Below are 21,243 nucleotides of genomic sequence, written 5' to 3'. Positions count from 1 at the left end.
CGTTTTGTCAGCAAAAGTTTTGATTTATTTTCGGACTTGAAACGCAGTAGACTTGAAACACAGTAAGGCGATTAGGGTATGATGGCGTCGGGGCTACGTGGGTATTGCGTATGCCATGATGTGGTTGTGCCCGCCACGTTGACGCCACATGGCAAACTGAAACACGGAAGGCCCAAGAGTTTAAAAATCTAAATCTCACCTAGAAGATTCACAACAACAAAAGACGAGTAGAAAATTCAAGCGAATGGAGTATATTGGAATTCCAAAAAAAAAAAAAGTAACAGGACCAGCCTAAAGTCTCCCTATATTGACACAGAAGCAGAAACCATTCCAGCTGGGTGATAGATCATTCTTTCAAACCAGAATGACCCAAGTCTATCTTCAAAAATCATGAAACATAAAAAAATCAAAGAAAACATTTTTAAGCACTGTAGTCGATGGTGACAGCCAGACGGACAGGGCCGGAGGCAATGTTAGCACCGATACCACCGATATCAGTCTCGGCGGAGGTGTAAGCGTTGTCAACAACGGCGGCGTTCTCAGTGATAGAAGAGCAAGTGGAACCAAGGGCATCACAGATCTTCATACCAGAGACCGACATAGCGGCGTTCTGAGCAGCGATAGCCGAGACGTCAAAGCCAGACCAGCCGTTGTTGGTGGTGGAGCCGAAATCGAACTCACCCCAGGTGGAGGCGTAGCCACCAGCCGAGTCGGTGGGGATGGTTGAGCCAGAGGCGGCAGCCCAGCCACCCTGGGAGTCGTCATCAAAGGCAATGTACTTGGTCTCGCCGGCGGCAAGAGTGAAGGTGTTACAGGCCTGTCCGTACCAGCCGTCCATCTTGCCGTCGCTGCCGTACTTGTTGAAGATGGCGACGGTCCAGTCGTCGGTGTTGGATCCCGTGAACTGCGCAACGTACTTGTACTGGCTGGCGTCGGAGCTGGAGACCTCGATGATGTTGCTACCGTAGGGGTTGCCGACATTGCCGGCGTAGGTCACGCCGGTGCCGGAGGAGCTGGTGGAGCTGCCGAAGCCAGAAGTCGAGTACGAGCCGCTGGAGGGAGTGGAGGTCCAGTCAGAGTTGGAGCTGGCGCTGGTGCTGGTCGCCTGACGGCGCTCCACGCCGGTGGGACGGGCCAGGGTGCCGGTGGTGAGGGCTGCGAGCAGCATGAGAGACTTGGTGAACTGCATGATTGCTAGGTTGGTTTTTTGGAGTGGAAGGACTGTTGGAACAACAAGGAAGACAAATGTAAAAGAGTGTCTGTGTCTTAGATGAATTCCAAAGACTTGTAAAAAGAATGACAAGGTGACCGGTTACCAAAAAAGAGTGTGGTTGATTGACAGAAGAGGGAGTGGGAGGACGGGGTATATATAGCCTCTGTGAAAGATCTTTCCGCCACGCTCGCCTCAAAAGTCGAGACCCAAGGTGCCTGGTACCTGGTCCCATCCACGGGCAACGAAACACAGGTACGTCAGACCGTTGGAGGGCAGGACTCGTATGCCCATTCCACAAAGGTCGAGGCCGTGGGTTTGACAGATTCTTTGGGGCCAGTAGGCTTAAAGAACAGAGAACAAGCGATCCATGGGTCCCGGTGGGAGAAACAGTATGATTGGACTGGGTGACTGAATGTCAAGCCACAGTCCAATTCTAGATTCATCCCAGGTGTTCGAGCCAGTCGTCATTGGGTGGGGAACTGTGGTTCCTCTCCAGGGCTGGATAGAGTCCAGGGAACTCCTCACAATGGATGCCAGGGGCCGCAGTGTGCCGATGGGTGGCTGTCACGTAACCACGATCATATTTTTCTCCGCAGCCTCTATTCGGACAATCATTTCAGGCGAAATGAGCCAGTGACGACTCGCAAATTGAGTGGTACCGACTGGATCCATGGGGAACCACCTCCCAAACAAAGTTTGCGAACTAGATCGTCTGGGTCAACGGGTTTCCAGAAGGGTGGGCCATCGTCAGACCCTAGCCTCCGACTGAATGACGCGGAACGGTCTGGAACCAGGACTGCGCACATTTGACTGGTGAATCTGGCCCACTGCCTCAGACTTGTCAATACTTGTCCACATTCATTCAAGATGGAATGATTGAGGTGGTTAATCTTGGTGCTGTGAGTGCTGATTATTGACAGTCATAGAATTGTGTGAAACGCAAGGACCATTCTTGAGCCATCCGTTGGAGTTGAATGGATCAGGAGAGAAGCAGTATGATTGGCTCATGATTGCAAGGTACTGACCAATTACGATACAGTGTTGAGTCTTGGCAGGGCAAGGGCAAGAATGTAGCCAATCACGACACTTTCTCTCAAGCATTAAGAGCCCCGACCATGGATTCTGTGCACTCACCCACGGATCTTGATGAGTGGCTTTCTGTTCTTTGAAGTTTCTTTCTTAAAATATTCAAAACATTCAACCCAAACCCGAGGACACTCTCATTCAAACAAAGGTCATTCAGTACTTGGGAGAAGTCGAAATATTTAGTTCTATTGAGAATTAAGTCTGAACGGAAGACGAATAAATCATGAAAGGTAAAAATTCCAACTCAAAACTCGGCTATATTTCACATGATACCCATACAATGGGTCTCTTGGCGCTGAGTTCTCCATATTTCTCGTCATTACTCCGCTATGTTTCACAGGCCAACGTTCTGGCCATTTGGCTCAGAGGGATAAATCTCTTATTGCGCAGGGCATGGATTATTATTGTTAATGATACGCAGGACCATGTGTAACACCATATTGGGGGACAAAATATTCATATACTCCGAGGTGTCAATGGAGAAATTGGGTGGAACGCTACACAAGACAAAGACTGGGTAGAGTCCGATCTCGGGCACAGGCTTGGCTTACTTCAATAAGTGAACTGTCCAGGTGGGCGAGTCCAAAACGTCTGTAGCATCATTGATCATCAACTCCGCCCATTATATGCCTCATTTGCTTTGTCCTTTCTAGGTGAAAAAAATTAGGCGTCATCGGTTTATGGACTACTCACGGTTCTCGGGGCGTCCCAATTTTTGCCTTTTCAACCACCACACATCGGACGGATAATTAGATCTTGCGCGTACTCAGTGCTAGCATATGAAAGCTTGCTTCTTTCTCTGCACAGCTACATTTTACTTCAACCATACTTTTCGCAGGGACATTCTACAGAACTCTAACCAAAGAAGTTTGAGGTAGCCAGACCCGGTACGAATAGACACCATGCAACCCTGGGAGAGCTCTTGTATGCCTAAGCTACTAGATACAGGTTCAAAAATGCAATCAATACAGGAAACGAAGCAAACAAATACTCTCTTAAGTCGTGCTTCTGGCCAGATTAACAAGAATAACGAGGCCGACCCAACACGGCATGAACAGTTACAGAGAGCCTTGGAAGCTTAGACAGCCGCATCGGAGAGCCTGGACCTGGCTTCCCACTCTAGCAGAACCCGGGAAGTTGCTAAGGTATGGGGGTGAGTTGAACCTTGCGCTCGTTCCTGTCTGTTTAGACAATCTCTAAGCAAATCGATTGCTTCGGCACTTCGGCCCATGTGATACCAGGTGTAAGCAAGGATGACCATAATTGATAGCGTGTCGGGATGGTCCCTCCCTAGCCTTAACTTGCAAGCTTCCATCGCTTGTACCCCGAGCTTCTCTGCCTCATGGTACCGCCCTTGGTAGGCATATGTAACCGCCAAGTTGCCCATGCTTGTCAGCGTGTTTGGATGATCCATTCCAAGACTTTTCTTGTAAGCTTCGATCGCCTGTACCCCGAGCCTCTCTGCTTCATCATACCGTCCTTGGTAGATATATGTAACCGCCAAGTTAGCTATGATTCCTAACGTATCGGGATGATCCACTCCGAGCCTTGTCTGGCGACCCTCCAGAACCTGTAATTGGAGGTTCTCTGCTTCAATGTGCCGCCCTTGTTCGTAATACGTGGCCGCCAAGTCGCTCATGCTTTTCAGCGTGTCGGGATGATCAAGTCCAAGATTTTTCTTGTAAGCTTCGATCGCCTGTACCCCGAGCTTCTCTGCTTCAAGGTACTGCCCTTGGTGCGTATATGTAACCGCCAAGTTGTTTATGCTTTCTATCGTATCGAGATGGTCCATTCCGAGCCTTGTCTGGCGACCCTCCAGAACCTGGATTTTGAGCTTCTCTGCTTCATGGTGCCGCCCTTGATCGCTGTACGTGGTCGCCAAGTTGCCCATACTTTTCAGTGTGTCGGGATGATCCACACCGAGCTTCCTTGTACGGATCTGCAGAACCTTTTGAAAAAGCCTCTCTGCCTCCCCCGAATAACCCTTTTGCTAGGTATGCTTCTCCTAATCTCAGAGTACTATCCAGTGTATCTTGATCATCAGTACCACCAATTTTCATTCTTTCGTCTCTCGACATTGCTGCCATATCCGTGAATTCCGAAAGGTTGCCAGAAACATTCGCATAGCATGAACCTTTGTAGAGTAAGGTAGCCCAGGCTTTGAGTGAATCTCGTGATTCCGGTCGATAGGACTTGGCCGACCTCACGTGTGGAAAGAGTGAGCGGCATTTCTCCCAATTCTCATATTCACTAGTCGGGAATTCGTTGTTCAAGTTGCTGATAAAGCATTCTTTCCACTTCTCTTGCTCGCCGTATCCTTCCAGCCATGTGCGTACGATCTGCTGCACCAATCGATGCATTGTAAATACCATCGCATTCTCCCCAATGGCAATGAGGGAATAGTCCATCAAGATAGTAATATCGGTCTGGAAATCGTCGTTCATGTCGGATTCCATTGAGGAAACTAAGCCCTTAGCCGCGGATATGTCAGCAAAGTCTTGCACCTGGGCAGGGAATCCAATATGGCTCATTATCTCGTACACGTACAAGGCTCCTGGGGTTCATCTTTTCACCGAAAGCGCCTTTGGAAGACAGCAAATCAGCCGCAGTCTGCCCAAACCGTCGGACATAGTGGCGTAAATTTCGCCGAGTGGAAAAGACAATTTTTCTCCCCTCCCGATGATCGCTATTTTTATCTTGCGCCTTCAAAATGCTCTCGGGGATTCCCTGCCTGTCGAAAAAGCTCATGAGAGATAACAAATCAGCCGCAGACTGCCTTATCTCCCGGATATAGTCGAACGATATTTGCCAAGTCAACAATATAGAGTTTTTTGCCTCCCAGTCTCGGTGTGTGACATGGCTCTCGCGTCTAAGAAGTTTCATAGCCTGTGACTCACTACATCGAAGCATGTCCAGATATCGCAATACCGAGCATCGGGGTGAATGGTGACTTATGTAGCTAGCCGCCTGCACCATTGCGAGAGGCATGAACTCGAGTTCTTCGACAAGCTGACGTAGCCCGTCGCTCTCTGTGTCTGAATCAAGCTTCTTTTGCATTAACAGTAGAGAACTTTCCAGATCCATTGGTTGCACATGGATAACATATCTTTCGTGGCCAGCGATCTCCAATGCCACTGATTTATTACGGCTCGTAATGACGATAGAGCCAGTCGAGGTTTCGAGAAGGTATTTCAGTGGTGGCCGCGTCGGGATATGGTGTTGAGCCTCTCGTGCTTCTCCCCAAGTCCCTAGCGGTTTGCGAAGAAGTTCGTCATCATCGACATTGTCAATAACGAGGACCCATTTCTTGATATCCCCATCTTGCAACCAGTTGGCGAAGAGCTGGAAGATATTCGCGTTGTGGTCTTGTCGCCCGGGAATATTTGCACGATCGGCGAGGTTGCGTACACTCTCTTCATAGCGGGCCGCAGTACTGGCATGAACCCAAAACACCCAGGTCTCGGGCGATCGCTGTCGGACTTGGTAGCAATATTCGATGGCGAGTCGAGATTTTCTTTGGCATGATCATTAGTCATGAATCGACCAGCAAAGGTCTAGTTTGGCCTCACCCAACTCCCCCAAGGCCAACAAGAACCGTTCGAGAGCCCGGGATCGAGGATCTCTCGAGGAGTTGATCCAGTTCATCGCGGCCGACAAAATCGGGATCATGCGGGAATGGCACGGTCATCAGCGGCTTCGGGCGGGATTCTGGTTGCTCTGAAAGCGAGTGTCAATATTTGCCAACACCATATAGTGCTTGGGTCTGCCCAAAGGGCTGTTGAGAACTTACTTGCTGGAACATTGTAGTATATCGACCCGTTGCTGACCCCCACCTGCAATGCCGAATTCTCGCCTCCAAATGATACGGAGGTCATTGTGAAGATAGAACACAGACGATGGATAGAATGTAGGGAAAAAATGAGCTCTGGAGGGCGCCCGACCCTCGTTCGAAACTCATCCTCAGCTCGCTATCAGGTGACTGGGCGTTGGGCGTTAAGCGCTGGACTTAAACTAGTCGACCAAGTCAGTCTGGCGCTCTCTTCCCCTCACCAATCGAGGCTCGTGAATGGAGTCTCATGTTAAGCGCCACAGGAGGTTTCTATTTTGGTGAACGATCATCATTTACTCCGTACACTGACGCCAAATCGAGTGCATATGTTGTGCATGATACCGAAGGACAATGATGTTTGTGGGAAAGGTTGGCTGTAAACAGTTGCCAGTTTCGATTATGGCTCCACTATTTGCCCAAGGAGTGTGTTTGATTGGCCAGAATGTGTCGGAGCCTTTGTGGCTGCCAGATTGATCAGGCTCCAAAGATGAATATCTCAACTAGATCGAGAGCTTCTCCCTCCCTCCCTCCCTTTCTCTCTCTTCACTCCACTCTACTCTTCTCAGGACTGACACAATACATCCACGGATGATATCACAATACCCGCCTCGTCGCAGACTGACACCGCCCCGGTGTCAGTCTGCGACGAGGCGGGTACATTTCAGCTTCCATGCCTTCAATGAAAGATAAAGTGCGACGCAAAGAGAGTTGACTTGCGATGTTGATAATTTAGTCAAGCGCCCATCAACTGATACTCCGTATTTGTTCAGGGCATTCCAAGGTGAAATTCGTCAGAACTCCACGAGAAAGATTGTCAAATATGTACATGAAAAATTAAGGCTCGTCCTACTAAGCCAGATATGCAAAACGTCTTGAAATCACAAATTCTCATCGATATTGGACCTGTGAGGGTAGCTCGTGAAGCGTGCTCTTTTGCTGACTGTCAAGTTCGGTTGGCGGCTTAGGCTCTGTACTTCCGCCAGGGGTAACGAAATATCCACCGTTGGATCCAGGGTTGCTAGAGCTATAGGCCGTGCTGGATTGCGAGACCTCTGTTCCCGTCTCGACTGTCGCGCTCTTGCGAGATTTCTTTCGGAGGAAGAACCAAATGAGTGCAGCGATTATGGCCAACCCGGCGACACCTCCGACGACACCTCCTGCGATTGCGCCTGTATTCGATGATGTAGATGACTCCGCTGGGGCTGGATCTGTTGGAGTTGGCTCTGCTGTATTTGTGGTAGATGTGGTGGATCTCGTGGGTGTGCTGGATGATGTTGGGGATGTAGAAGCTGGGGTTGATGTGGTGGCTGTCGGCATGTGAGTATTCGTGCTTCATGTTGTCCTCATCTGGCACTCACCATGATACCGGATAGCTAAAAGGGACACGCTGTTGTCCAGGTCGGATATATCGTCCGTGCAACCAACAAAGGAAGTCTTCTTGTCCATGAAGGCTGACTCGCCATTCGCGCAACAAAAGTACCCAGCGGCTTTATAAACATTCGCGGTGCTGTTCGCGCAATGTGTATTGTCGACTAACTCGGTGCAGTCGGCATCTGAAGGACAACATTTCACATTGCCCTGCCCCTTAGGACACTTGGTGCCATTTGGGCAACACGCATGAAAAGGCGCCCATGTCTGTCCACAATCTGTTTCGGTGTTCAAACAGGAACCGTTCCTCCGGACCGAAAGGCCATATGGACTGCTCAGCGTGTCAGACATTATATAAAGATGGAGGCTCAAGACTAAGTTTGTGCGAAAGAGTGGAAATGGACCCTGAATCGCAGGGTTGAGGGGGTGTTCGAGGCTTATAATCGGCAAGGGCCCCCGGACATAGCCCCCAACATTCTTGCAGCTTTGCGGGATCTCTTCAAGCCTAACGGGAGGCGCTATGCACTAGCGTCTAGCTAATTCAAGCCACGAGAAGCTAATGCGGCCCTCGCTACGGAGTAACTATGGAGAAATCTCGTAACGCTTGGTCCCGAGGTCCATACAAGTACAATGAGATGGATATAATTGCACAAACATAACTTAAATAATTTAACTCCTTTCGCATATCTTTGAAAGTCAAGCATTTGTCCCCAGAATAATTCTCCTCTGGCTTCTTCCCTTTCTTATCCATCGAAGCATCATAATAACAAGAAGAACCACTGCTACAGCAGCCAGGTTGAACTTCATGGAACTATTCTGATGAGGATTATCCAGATATTGATCGCTCTGGGAATCAACAGAGGCATGTGTGCTCGGCAGGTTTATAAATGACCCGTATCGAGAACCAGAAGAGTGATTCTCGTCATCATGGTCAGCGACTCTGCTGTGCTCGTGTGAGGGATTGAGTTGCACGGCGGTCGGCTTTGGAATCAGCCCATAGTCAGGCTCTGCGGGCAGTTTATAACCCTCATCGTGGTCCAGGAGCCATTGCTCGTAGTCTGTAATCGGCCGATTGTTCATTTGTTCTTTCCAAGCGAATATTGGGGATTGAAGATTGAAGCTGGGGCCAAGAAATGGAAACGAAGAGGGGAGTTAGCGTCTTTATGCCACACGAGGCATATCAGCGGGATTGGCCCCATTGTGAGCTCCCCACTGGGGCCAAAAATCACAGGGACCCTTGATCTGCATATTGATCTCCTTTTTGGGAAATGGGCCAATTTGCTGAAGGACAATCCCATGCTGCCAAGACACTTGGTGTGTAGGGGTTTGATAAAGAATGCAGGACTCCGCACCACTATCAGAATTAGTTTCACTTTCGCCGTGGAACGCTGAGAGTGGCTAGGGAATTGAAGCTGATGGTTAGACCTTGAAGACGGAGAATTGGTTCGGGAGAGCCCGATGCAGATCATAAATTGGGTCTGTTTCAAGGCATGTTGACGTAGGTACCATCTTAGAAGCTGTGTGACGTATAATATGCCTTGATCATGCAACTGGGTAGGCCAAATGTCACGATAAGCAGAGAAGGTCTGCGCTCCCCAATACCCGAGCTTGGCATATTGCGGGCCCTTCTGCTTAGTGTCGTTTGTACTTCTTCACCATGCAGACTCGCAAGGCAGACACAGGAATTGCTTGGGTGTCAGTCAGTTAATACATTGGCCTTCGATTGCTCCATCCTTCGAAATTGACTCCTCTCATATCACCGGGGATATCCTTCGAAGTATGCTATTCGCGCCCTCGGACAAGGTCTTAACAAGACCAAAAACGAAAATAAAAAAGATTAATCCTTGCTCACACCGGGAATTGAACCGGGGATCTCATCATTTCTCATAGATTCGGAAGATGTACATAATAGCACGCGACTCGCTCGACTCACACGCGATTGACAAGTTCTGCTGTGTCTTTACAAATCATTTTGAATCACAGAGAGTTATAGTCTCGTTGCATAGATATTGCATTACGCTCTCCATTTCCTTCACAAGAGAAAGACTCCATCAATACCAGCTTCATCAAGATGCGCTCCCGATTTCAAACCTCGATAAGACAACGGTGCCCCTTGGGAGCCATCAAGAAGGTGGATGACATCTCCATGTCACTCGGTGACATGCCCTCTTTTGATGAGACCCGTGAATTGGGCAATGCTCGGAAAAACAGAGAAGTGGCCAAACGGAGCTCCATGCGTGCAAGGTGAATTCCCAGGCAAACTGCGACGGTCAGCATGGTGAATATGTCAGGGAAATATGCTTGACTGACCTCTTGAGCCCCCGCCAAACGCCAGCGAGGCATCTTTCATCTCTTTGGTAGTTGTTTCCCATCTCTCCGGATGGAAGCTGTATCTGTCAGCACAATTTGGGGGATTTAGGGACACTCAACTCACCTGTTAGGGTCGGGGAAGATTGCAGGATCACGGTGGAGACTATAAGACTGAGTCGCGATCGTGATTCCGCCAGGCACATGGAATCCATTGAACGAGGCGCCTCCCTCTGGCACGAGTCTGGGCAGCCCCGCGGGAACAGCCGAGTACAGACGCAAAGTTTCGCTGATGACTTGATTGAGATAGGGCAGATCTCGGAGGGTTCTGTCAGTGACGGGCTCGGGGACATTTGCCAACTCGGCAACAAGCTTTTCCTGCACGCGACGGTTCTTGCAAACCTGGTAGGTGAGATAAGTCAGTGACACGGCAGTGGTATCGCTTCCTGCAACAATGTAGGCCTGTGCCTCCTGTCGGATATCCGAGAACGACATTCCGCTCTTTTCCGTGTCAAACAGCTTGGTGAATAAGGTCGGTTTCGCACCAGATGGATTTTGGGCGAGACTTTCTTGATACTTTCGAACGCACTGCGCCGAATACATGCCCAGACGCTTCCCTGACTCTGCGGGTGCTTTGAAAATTGGCAGCGGCACATAGCTTGCGATCTTGATCAAACTTGGGAATGTGACTCGAATTGCGCCAGAGGATGACAGATTTTCCATGTCGAGACTGTATTGGTTCTTCTTTAATGGTGGTCAATATTGGAATTTTTTGCTTCCGTCATCCTTCACTCACCTTTCCAGACTCTAGCATTCCAAATGATTCTCCGAAGCTGAGCTCGCCAATGATATCAGTTGCCATGAAGAGCCACCACTTGAACACATCCGCTGCCCCGCGAGACTCTATCTCTGCAGCAATTTTGCTGACAGTCAGATGCACCCTACTGGCTATCAAAGGCTCAAGTCGACTGAGAGATGAGTCCGATATAGGGGTTGCCAACAGACGTCGGTGTTGAGCATGGAACTTGGGATCTGTCGTGCTGAAGACATTGTGCGCAGCACCCGCAACAAGTTTGCGGTAGAAATCTGTTTTGAGAAAGCGAGTGTTTGTTCTGTGAATTTCTTTCACAGCCTCGGTGTCGCAGACGTCAACATGGTCAGGGGCGACCCGTACAATAGGACCTTCTGGTAATTAGCATAAAACACCCCTTGATCTGACCACGGGAACCCATCCGTACCATATTCTTCATGAAGGCTATGGATATATTGTGGGATTCTCCCATTCAAATAATGATACGCGTACACCGCACTGGTCCATTTGGAGATTTCAGGGCCCGGTAAATGAGCCAAGGGGCTTGTAAGCCTTGAAAGCCCAACGGCCTGGGTATTGTTCAGCTTGGAGGTTTTTAATGAGGGGCACCGACTCTACGTACCAACAACACAGCCCCAATAAGACATGTCGACCAGTGGTTGACAAGAACGGAGAATAATGTCTGGTAGAGACTCTCCATGTTCGAAAATGGTTGATTATTTGAGCCTGGTCTGGGCAAAAGACCAGCCAGTTTATATTTCGTGATCTGTTCAAGTGGCACAGTATGAAGTCATCACAATGTCGGTCGGCATATAAGCCAGTCTCCGACCAACCAAGTGCTGTACCTTGTAATTGTCGATCGGCGATTGGCGAACACCCGAGAGCGAGGATCGACAGTCCCGAGCGGCTTTTGCGCGGCTTTGCTAAACCCTTTGGGTCGGAGAATTCTCCACCGATGGGCCTCTAGGGCCAGTAGTATAATGATATCTCCATTTCCTAACTCTCAGTTGTCCCTGATTTTTCTGTTTTTGTTAACTTGGAAAATTGGCGGAGCTCATCAGGTTCAACCTTGATGATCCCCGTCGTGTAGGGGCCTAAAGTACACATGTGCGGAGAATATGGGAGATCTACTCAACGTCCAAGATCCCATTTATTGGGTAGTATCTCAAGGCCATATGTGTAGGTATTCGGGGTTTCCAACATCTATGAAGCTTGCGTGAACATGCTGGGCCTTCAAGGTTGCTTCAATGACGAAAGGGATGGTCTACTGGCAAAGACACCTGGACAAGGAGTCACTGAGAGAATAGTAAATTCAGACTGTCAAAGCAAACAACCGACCGGGGAAAGAAAGAAGAAGGAAGAGAGAGAGAGAGAGCTATCTAGCCTGGGCGGCCATCTGACCCAACATTCAGACATCCATGGCCAGGCAGTAGCTTCCCGCGGCTGCTGGCGCACTACAGATGATTAACAGCGAAAAGAACCAAAGCTGAATTACTTTATAGAGTCATCGCGCTAGACCTGTTCCTGAAGATGAATTCTCTGGGTCACCATACGGGAATTCCGAGGTCATCCAAGATCCGGCGCTATATGTGGGGCTCCGATGTCCGTTTAAGCCGAATCTGAAAATCGAACGTATATCCGAATATGCCGATGTTCTCAGTACTCTGTGCATTGTGGATCTGATCTTGCAGCTAGGGATTTGCGGCAAATCCCGAATAAGTCCGAAACTCCATGATCTTCTTCAGCTGGAAACTAGCTTTACTGGAATTTCGTACAATGGCAATTTGGGCCAAATTTTAAATCCGTAGTAAAAATGCCGAGGCATTTATGACGTTGTATCTTTTCTCTCGAGGGTTAACGGAAATACAAGGAGTTAGCAATGGAAAAGGCTATGACAAGAAGTATACATCAGTCTGGGTTGTTCGTGCGCTTATAAAAGCTCACTCCCAGCGGAATGAGCCCATAGCATGAGTGTTTCAAAAATCCACAGAATGTCGACCGACCAAAAGTTTACAGGGTGGCTTGGCCTAGACTCTCGGGCTGCCGATGGAAAAATGGTTTGGGGGAGTTTACCCCGAAGCATTGGGAAGAGACGGATGTTGATATCCGAATTACACACTGTGGCGTGTGTGGCACGGATATGCACACTCTGCGAAGTGGATGGGTGAGTGGCCTTGCTTTGCATTGCATTGCTTTGACTTCCCTTGTAACTGGGGGGACTGGATACTTTGAGAGCAGGCACTGACTACTCTCATTCACAGAGCCCTACCAACTACCCTTGCTGTGGTAAGTACATCCTTGTGTCAACGAAGCTCTATCGTGTTTACTCCCTCCATTATCCATGTCTGACCTCTCAATTTTCGGCTTACAGTTGGTCATGAAATCGTTGGTACCGCAATTCGGGTTGGTTCCAAAGCTGTCGGAGATATTCAAGTCGGTGACCGCGTTGGAGTTGGTGCTCAAAGTGACGCATGTCTATCGCGAAAAGATCACTGCGAAGAATGCAGCACGGGCAAGGAAAAGTACTGCACCAAGCACTGGACGGGAACCTACAACAGCGTGTTCATGAACGGCGAAAAGTCCTATGGTGGATACGCCTTGTATAACCGCTGTCCTTCCCACTTCGTCATCAAGATCCCGGATGGAATATCGTCTGCTGCCGCTGCGCCAATGCTCTGTGCTGGTATCACGACTTATGCTCCATTGAAAGCACACGGTTGCGGACCGGGAAAAAGGGTGGGCGTGATCGGAGTAGGAGGACTGGGACATTTTGCTCTCTTGTTCGCCAAGGCCCTGGGCGCTGATCAAGTGGTTGCCATTTCTCGTGGCTCGAGTAAGAAAGAAGATGCCTTGAAGTTGGGGGCTGATCACTATATCTCGACCCAGGACCAGGTGGACTGGGCCAAGTCTAATGCGGCGACTTTGGATCTTATCATCTCAACTGTGGATTCTCCAAAGGTATGTCAAAGTCGCTCTTGGATCACCCAGTCTGCAAGCTAACCTGGATATGATACAAGATGCCTCTTGGAGATTACTTCACCATTCTCAAGGCAAATGGAGTTTTCGTCCAGCTTGGAGTACCTGACGGTGGCGCGCTACCAGTTCCTATTCCTGCACTCATTCACCGCGGCATCACTCTGGCAGGATCTCTCATCGGATCACCTCATGAGATCCGTGAAATGCTGCATCTCGCTGCCGAAAAGAACATCCAACCATGGATTGAGGAGCGCCCTATGGAAGATGCAAATCAGACTATCGCTGACATGGAAGGCGGACAAGCTCGGTATCGTTATGTGCTGGTAAACCACCAGCACCTGTGATTTTCACAGGCACCAGCCGCTCTTGAGAGGTGCAGGCAAATGTATTTGAAATACATGGCATTCTCTTACAAACATGAAAAAATTGCCTTAAATTACTGTTTGGCCAGCTGTCATATATCGCTCTAGGAGAGCCATGGTGGACAGACGACCGTGTTGCTCGGCGACCTCATATGCAGTGAGACCTGATTCAGAGGCACGGGCCTCTATATCAACTTTTCCAGTATTCAGAAGCAACTTCACGACCGCATCGTAGCCATCCTCAGCAGCACGATAAAGTGGAGTTTGGCCTACGGAGTCTTTTAAATCCGGGTCTACCTTGTTGGTATCGAGAAGTAGCTTTGTAATAGACTCATGGCGGTTCCGAGCAGCCCCATGAAGTGGAGTTGAGCCTACGGAGCTTTTTGAATCCGGGTCTACCTTGTCAGTCTCCAGAAGCAGCTTCACAGTAGAGGTATGGCCGTTCCAAGCAGCCCCATGAAATGGAGTTCGGCCCCTGGAGTCTTTTGGATCCGGGTCTACCTTGTTGGTCTCCAGAAGCAGCTTCACAGTAGACTCATAGCCGTTCCAAGCAGCCCCAAGAAGTGGAGTTTGGCCCCTGGAGTCTTTTGAATCCGGGTCTACCTTGTTGGTCTCCAGAAGCAGCTTCGCAGTAGACTCATAGCCGTTCCAAGAAGCCCCATGAAGTGGAGTTTGGCCCCTGGAGTCTTTTGAATCCGGGTCTAACTTATTAGTCTCCAGAAGTAGCTTTATAATTGCATCGTAGCCTTGTGAAGCAGCCCAATAAAGTGGAGTTCGGTCCATGGAGTCTTTGGAATCTACCTCAATGGACTCATTGCTCAGTAGCTGACGAACAACAGATTCTAGTCCAAGAGATGATGCAGCCATCAGAGTGTCAGGGTTTTGGGGAAAATCCAATCCCGCCTTCTCACCAAAGAACCTTGTCTGGAACTCGGAGTTGGGGGCACAGATACGGCATCCCATTGTTGACATATCATTTTCGTCACAAGGAAAAGCATCACGGAAATGATGATGCCAAAAGGATGTAGCGTAGTCCAAGAGAATGTCTAGGCCGATTTCCGTGCAATCACAATCGAGGTACCAGGTAAGGGTCTCTGCAAGAACTTTGTTTGATTGGGCCGGGGAAAGTGAGTTCCTCCATTTGCTTGGATATTCCGAGTTCAGTGAATCCGAAGGAAGGTTATCTGAAGTCCCCGGGACAAGAAACTCCTTAACAGTCTGATGGAGGGGGTAGACTTTGTCATCGACGACAACAAGAATTAACCCGCACATATCTCGCAGAGTCGATCTGAAACGTTGTGGAGGCTCCACGTTCTCACGAAAACTTTCACTGGACTTGATCTTCTTATCAACTGCAAGAGCTAGAGATAATTCTTCCACAGAGAGTGGTCGCTTTGCAGCCATAATGATATGGAGTAGGCGTTTTGCTTTGGCTGGATCTTTGCTTTTGTTCAGGATCTTACCGTATGCCTCATTGACTGTTTGAGGGATCTTGTCGTTGATTGTTTCACGCACTCTCCCTTTTGTGAACCCATCAAGACTCTCGATATAGTTGAGAGTCAAAGCAACCCATAGATAGGTTCGATTTTTGGCTTCAGTGAGTTTTTCACGCAAGAACTTCTCCTCGTCCTCCTCAAGCAGCTTTTGGATGGCGATCTCATGTGCTCTTTGCTGAATCACAAGAGCGATCTCTCCAGCAATCTTTTCAACTTCAGCATTAGCCTCCCCCTTCAGGTGTATTGTAGGTACTGCGACTTCAAGTTGTCGAAATCTTTCATGTATACTGCCGTAGGGTCTGCTGGTCAAGAAGAATTTGAACCCGGAGGTGTTGTTACTCGACTTAGAAGAAAGGTCTCTGACCGCTCCAATAAGTTGATATCGGTCTTCTTCAGCACACTCATCCAGTGCATCTATCACGAAAACAATTTCATCGCATTCAACACTTGCTGTGGCGGATACAAGGATTTCCCATAAATCAATGAATGATTGTAGTAAGGTTTCGCCACCAGCGGCAAATTGATGAAGCACCTTGTCTGAGAGAAGATGCGGGTAAGCGATAAAGAGCTGCCGGAGGATACTGGCAAGTGCGATGGATGATCTCTTCTGGTCCGGGAAGTCATCTCGAAAGAAAAAGTAGCAAACTGTCCTCTTCTGGAATCTTTGAAGTACTTCGTCAACAAGAAATTTGGACAGAACGGACTTCCCGCATCCTGGGTCTGCCGAAAGCCACAAGAGGCGGGAGTCATCACCCTTATCCCAGGTTTGGAAAAGGGGATGGCTGGTGAACCATTCGCATGTACCCGGAACACGATCACTGACTCTGTTTTTTCGATCTCGGTAAGGGCAAGTGTGCAGCGACTCAAGCAATTTGTTTACTTGTTTAATTCGAGCCGAACTGGCTTGCGCTCCTTGGAATTTCTTGAACCTTGCTTCAAAGTCACTCGAAATCGTATCTTTGAGCACGCCCATATCCGCTCTCCTCTCTTCCACTTCCATGAGACTGGTGAATTTCTGAGCTTCAGTCTCCTGGTCTGAGATGCTCTTTGTCAAAACATCCCATTGGTTTTGGTTGAGGATATTGCTTGAAAGTTGAATCAACCAGAATTCGCTCAAATAGCATAGTGCTCGGGCCTGGAATTCAAGGATTTTGGAGTACAATGAGACAAGCCCCGCTTTAAACTTGCTCACAAAGTCTCCTGAAAGATTCGTGTTCGGTTTCATGTAAAGCCTTTCTGTCAGATATAGGCGAGGGAGCAAATCCGAGGTCTTTTCGAGCCCTGTCAGAAGGCTGTCGTTCTGATCATGTGCTCGGATAATAAGCTGATGGAGGGTTATCATCTGCTCGTCGCAATGCAGTACAACAGCCCATGTAAAACTCACCATCAGGGATACTGTCACGCCAGCGCAAGCGATTGCCGCGGGAGGACACGCCGACGCAGCTGTGGTGATGACATCTTTCAACACCAAGATATTTTTCATGGCCCGATAAAGCTTCTCTTTGACGTTGATATAATGGCCATCTATCGAGATCTCCCATTCTTTCTCCTGCAGTTCATTGACCTTCTTATCGAGAGATTTGTGGAGTTGTTGGAGATCGAGGACTCCATTGGCTCCAACATGCAGGCCGGATTCACTGAGAATTATGGTCGCCTTTTTGAGAATAGGGCCGGTCTCTTTATCCTGGAGTAGCTTTTGATGAGCGATTGCTAACAGATCGTCAGATTCTCCGGCACCGGGCCCTTCCTCGGTGTCTTTCTCCTCCAAATCCGAGGACAGAGCATGATTGGTTGAGGCGGTAGACCCTTGGTCAGCGACCGAATTCGTTTTCTTTTGCTTGCTTTTGGATCGAAAGAGTCTCAAAGGGTTGCACTTCGAGCGTGAGAAAGGCATCGTGTAAAGCCCGCCTCGGGTCTGCCCGAAGTCTTTCAAATGGGTTTTCTGGAAACTCTCTGGGGGGTGAGATGAAATTGCTTGAAGGACTAGGTGAAGAGAGTTGAAGAGGGGACAGTACTGTGCTTTAGCCACAAGAAAAAGAAATGTGAATTCACTGACGTGGCTCAGCGCTTATTATGCAGAGCGTGCAGTAGGATCCAATCAGCGTGTACTGAAGATCTGCTGTCACTTTTGTGGGCGCGTATATTACGGGCGCAGCTTCCGGGCTGAATGAGCATGCTCCAACCGAAAGGATATGGAACGAATGCTGTTCATGGTGTCATTGCATCGTTGGATATGATATTTGTGAGAACATGCCCTCGAGGGGTAAGTGCAGGGGCGTGCCAACCATAGGGTGCGGTACTTTTTGTAAGTAATGATACAACCTCCCTGACAAAGGTGGGCCTGACTAGTTCACACAATCGAAGAACGTAGACAGAAGCTTCACAACTCTCATATTTATTATATCTTCATTTAGCCAATCGTAATAACATTGGCGGTGGGCTCTTAGTCGTGCTTCGTCGATTCAAGTGTTCTCATGATGCACATTCCACGGTTGGTTTTGCTGTTTGTTTCTGGTCACATACCCTTGTATCGAGGAGAGCAGAGATTTAGGATCATGTAGTGTACGGAGTATTGTGAGATGGAAGGAGAAGGAGAGAGGAAGGGAGAGAAATTCTAGTCAATTTTACCTTGGGAGCCTGACCAATCTGGCAGCCATGATCTGCATCCGCCTCGGATTTTCGGATATACAACCTCATGTGTCTTTCAGCCATCTTCCAAGCCGGAGTTGATGGACCAGGCCAGGATTTGAAAATTTTAGATTCGGCAGACCAAGCCGGAATCTTTGAACGGATTGACATCTCGGACACCGGTCAATCAGATCTCTGACAAACACAAAGCTGAGAGAAGGCCAGACGTTCGAGTTGAAGTCGGACTAAGACCCCTCGGGGACCGATAAAGCCGGGGCACCGACGAAGTCGGGCTCCGATGAAGCCGGGCACCGATCAAGCCGGCACCTCGTCATGATAACCTTCCTCGGGTCTTCAGCCTTGAGTGGTAATTCTCCAACGGGACAGTGTCATTGTGGGAGTACGGAGTATCCGTACAGGACAATTCCAAGCGCTTTACTAGTATCAAACCACCCGTGGACGTTCTGTTTGTTTAGCTTTCCTTTTCCATAAAGCCAACATTTGAATCTCCAAGGCCTTGCTCGAATTGAGTCTTACCAACTATCTATACCTAGTAATTCCGAGACATTTCTCTTCACTTGCAATTATTACAGACCTCGGGGGTTTCTTTAGGATTTGAGAATTTGTATAGATCCATTGCATATATGAAAAAGCCATCACTTTGAATTTATTCCAAGTTCTGGGCCTAATCTGTACTCTGTAGATCCTGAAGGCAATCGAATGCCGGGAACCGAGAATTCTTTGGGTCCCAAATCGTGTCTGACCAACCACTATTAAAGACTAACAGTACTGGCTAAAATTAAAAGAGACTTTGAGCATGTCATACTGGCTTCCTTTCGATCTTGGTATCCTGCCAGCTACAATTCAAAACTTGCTCACATGAGAGTAATTTGAACAAAGGGCCACAGATATGAGTCGGGGTCTCTTTCGGAGAGGTCAAAAGGTTTCTGCCTGCGATTCATGCTGGAAACGCAAGGTATAGTTATGATTTTTCAACTGCTTTTTTTACGAGACCCTCTAATTTTGCTCAGATCAAATGCGAGGGGGCCGTACCCTGTTGCTTCTGGTGTGAACACTACAAGACCAGATGCGCCTATGAAAGGCACAATTTGCACCCCTTCCCACCGCGCGCATCCAAATCGTCAGAACAGACACGTGAGCCAAGTGAAGATAGTGAGCTATATTGATCATTGAGACTTGAACTTTCTCTGACTAGTGACTCTCAGAAGCCTCAGAAGCCAGTGAAAGTCCTCGCAATGACGGCAGTCTTGCCACAAGGTATCACGACGATAGGGTATCCCCTGGTACTATCTCACCAATTCTGACTCTCCGTTCAATGATGCATTTGTATGGCTCCCCGGCAATAGATCAAGAATGGGCTCGTTTCAAGGCTGGAGAACTTTTCTCGGCGACCAGGCTATGTAGGGACCACTTTGATCAAAACTTGTCTTGTGGTGTCCCCTTGCAACCTGATGTTCCTACCACGCTGCAGGACATTGATGCCACAGTTCTACCAGATCGAGCGCTCGTGGAAGATTGTGCGTCGTTTTACATGAGATCCATCATGCGAGCAACATTTCCCATATTGCATCCATGTCTATTTGAACGAACACTCAAACTAGCCTACGAACCAGCTGGTCATCGCCATCCTCACAAAACAAACGCCAAGGCATGTGTGATGGCGCTTTGCATGTTTGCCCATCTGGTTCCTTTCGGCCATCGAGTCATTTCTACATCAGATTGCCGTCTTTACATCGCTGTGATTGGGCATTTACTGCCCTCGATGGCCGAGGTACCCACGATTGATGGCTTTCAGACTTGCATTCTTTTGGTCAGTCCTCGTCCGGCTTTCTGCTTTCTCCCCGGGGGCCCTTCCGTTGTCCTGCCACTTTCCTCTTTCATCGAATATCAAAACCGCTCTAGTATCAAGCTAATTACCCAACTATTCAGCTGTTGTCACAATTCTACACTGGCAAATTGAAATCCGCGGCCATGACAAATTCGATTGCAGCCCATTTTGTCTTCTACATGGGCGCCCATCACGAATGGCCTACCCAATCTTCCAATCAGCAAGATATTGAATTTGAATCAGATGGTGTGAGCACACATCTGCGAAACTTGTTCTGGGTTTGCTACACAGTTGATAAGGAGCTTTGTCTTCGAATACGCCAGCCATCTGCTCTGAATGACGATCACTGCGATCTCGCGGTCTCATTGCGATATCTCGAGACGATTTCGAGTGATTTTACAAGTAGCTTGCCACTCGAGAAACTTCATCCAACGTTCCTATTCCCAATTGACATCAAATTGAGCCAAATCAAGTCCCGAGCTTACGAGTCGCTCTACTCAAAAGCTGCATTCCGCAAATCCAATATGGAGCTTCTCATGAATATTCGGACACTAGATGCTTCTTTGGAGGCATGGCGCATCGCTGTTCCTGAAAATTGCCGCCCAAATGTTACATTCTACGAAATGAACATGGACCCGGTGGATCTCAGAATACGTGGTTTGCTCCTCCGACTTGATTATCTTTACTGCGTGGCGATCATTCATCAGGCTAGTAGCCGATGCTTACAGTCTAACATGATCTTTCAGGGAACGGGGCCTGCAGTTGGAAGTAGCATTGCTCTGGCTGTCGAAGCTAGTCGATGTTCTTTGAAGAGTTTGCGGTCTGCATGTCATATACTCACCAAGGGTGCTTGTTGGTGAGTTTCCCTTCCAGTAGATTTGGGTTGGACTTGAGCTAACACATCTTCCTTACCAATCAGGCTGGTGCTATTCAACCTGCTCGCTGCGTCAAGCCTCGTATGTAGCAATATCCTCGACAACCCTGCGTCCCCGTCAGCTGTCGATGATTATGAGCTTCTTGCCGATGTTCCTAGGCTTATAGGCATCATTTCTGCACATGTATCTGATTTTGAGGAGTCCTCTCATAGGGATCAGTTGGAATCCTTTGTTAAGGAGTTGATTGACGTTGCAGAGAGTGTCGTCTCAATCATGAGTACAACATGATAATTTAAGAAGAGTCAAAAAATGATGACCAATTCCAAGACAGAGAGTTCCTGTATCAGCAGCTTGAAGACGTTAGTCTCTGGCGATAATGGTGTTTCTGAGGTCTCGAGCAGCACATTGAATTTCAGATTCATTCTTCCAAGGTTTGTGACATC

General features: G+C 48.6%; 7 protein-coding genes across 7 annotated transcripts; 2 read left to right on the top strand and 5 right to left on the bottom strand.

The window, feature by feature from the left end:
* Window positions 1–421: 421 nt before the first annotated feature.
* On the bottom strand, window positions 422–1,189 carry N7506_003417 (putative allergen; the record flags this gene model as incomplete). The annotated part of the gene is made up of 1 exon (XM_056952712.1): window positions 422–1,189. One exon carries the CDS (start codon window positions 1,187–1,189, stop codon window positions 422–424), a length of 768 nt encoding a protein of 255 aa, XP_056814404.1.
* Window positions 1,190–3,377: 2,188 nt separating this feature from the next.
* N7506_003416 (uncharacterized protein) lies at window positions 3,378–6,174 on the bottom strand (the record flags this gene model as incomplete). The annotated part of the gene is made up of 5 exons (XM_056952711.1): window positions 3,378–4,164; window positions 4,220–4,803; window positions 4,847–5,813; window positions 5,869–6,016; window positions 6,090–6,174. 5 exons carry the CDS (start codon window positions 6,172–6,174, stop codon window positions 3,378–3,380), a joined length of 2,571 nt encoding a protein of 856 aa, XP_056814403.1.
* An 842-nt stretch (window positions 6,175–7,016) lies between these two features.
* N7506_003415 (uncharacterized protein) lies at window positions 7,017–7,847 on the bottom strand (the record flags this gene model as incomplete). The annotated part of the gene is made up of 2 exons (XM_056952710.1): window positions 7,017–7,435; window positions 7,487–7,847. 2 exons carry the CDS (start codon window positions 7,845–7,847, stop codon window positions 7,017–7,019), a joined length of 780 nt encoding a protein of 259 aa, XP_056814402.1.
* A 1,734-nt stretch (window positions 7,848–9,581) lies between these two features.
* N7506_003414 (cytochrome P450) lies at window positions 9,582–11,314 on the bottom strand (the record flags this gene model as incomplete). The annotated part of the gene is made up of 6 exons (XM_056952709.1): window positions 9,582–9,757; window positions 9,807–9,883; window positions 9,931–10,547; window positions 10,600–10,985; window positions 11,042–11,183; window positions 11,237–11,314. 6 exons carry the CDS (start codon window positions 11,312–11,314, stop codon window positions 9,582–9,584), a joined length of 1,476 nt encoding a protein of 491 aa, XP_056814401.1.
* Window positions 11,315–12,605: 1,291 nt separating this feature from the next.
* N7506_003413 (NAD(P)-dependent alcohol dehydrogenase) lies at window positions 12,606–13,934 on the top strand (the record flags this gene model as incomplete). Its single annotated transcript, XM_056952708.1, has 4 exons — window positions 12,606–12,778; window positions 12,876–12,904; window positions 12,986–13,572; window positions 13,632–13,934. 4 exons carry the CDS (start codon window positions 12,606–12,608, stop codon window positions 13,932–13,934), a joined length of 1,092 nt encoding a protein of 363 aa, XP_056814400.1.
* An 87-nt stretch (window positions 13,935–14,021) lies between these two features.
* N7506_003412 (uncharacterized protein) lies at window positions 14,022–17,342 on the bottom strand (the record flags this gene model as incomplete). Its single annotated transcript, XM_056952707.1, has 2 exons — window positions 14,022–16,772; window positions 16,833–17,342. The coding sequence occupies 2 exons, from the start codon at window positions 17,340–17,342 to the stop codon at window positions 14,022–14,024; spliced, it is 3,261 nt and encodes a 1,086-aa protein (XP_056814399.1).
* A 2,070-nt stretch (window positions 17,343–19,412) lies between these two features.
* N7506_003411 (fungal specific transcription factor domain-containing protein) lies at window positions 19,413–21,088 on the top strand (the record flags this gene model as incomplete). Its single annotated transcript, XM_056952706.1, has 4 exons — window positions 19,413–19,614; window positions 19,699–19,907; window positions 20,027–20,781; window positions 20,845–21,088. 4 exons carry the CDS (start codon window positions 19,413–19,415, stop codon window positions 21,086–21,088), a joined length of 1,410 nt encoding a protein of 469 aa, XP_056814398.1.
* Window positions 21,089–21,243: the final 155 nt, after the last annotated feature.

This window comes from Penicillium brevicompactum, assembly GCF_028827555.1.
Source record: "Penicillium brevicompactum strain IBT 35665 chromosome Unknown utg000002l_segment0_segment0, whole genome shotgun sequence".
Classification (NCBI taxonomy): domain Eukaryota; kingdom Fungi; phylum Ascomycota; class Eurotiomycetes; order Eurotiales; family Aspergillaceae; genus Penicillium; species Penicillium brevicompactum.
The sequence above is the reverse complement of the archived record's forward strand: the minus strand, read 5'-3'. Positions and strand labels throughout refer to the sequence as shown.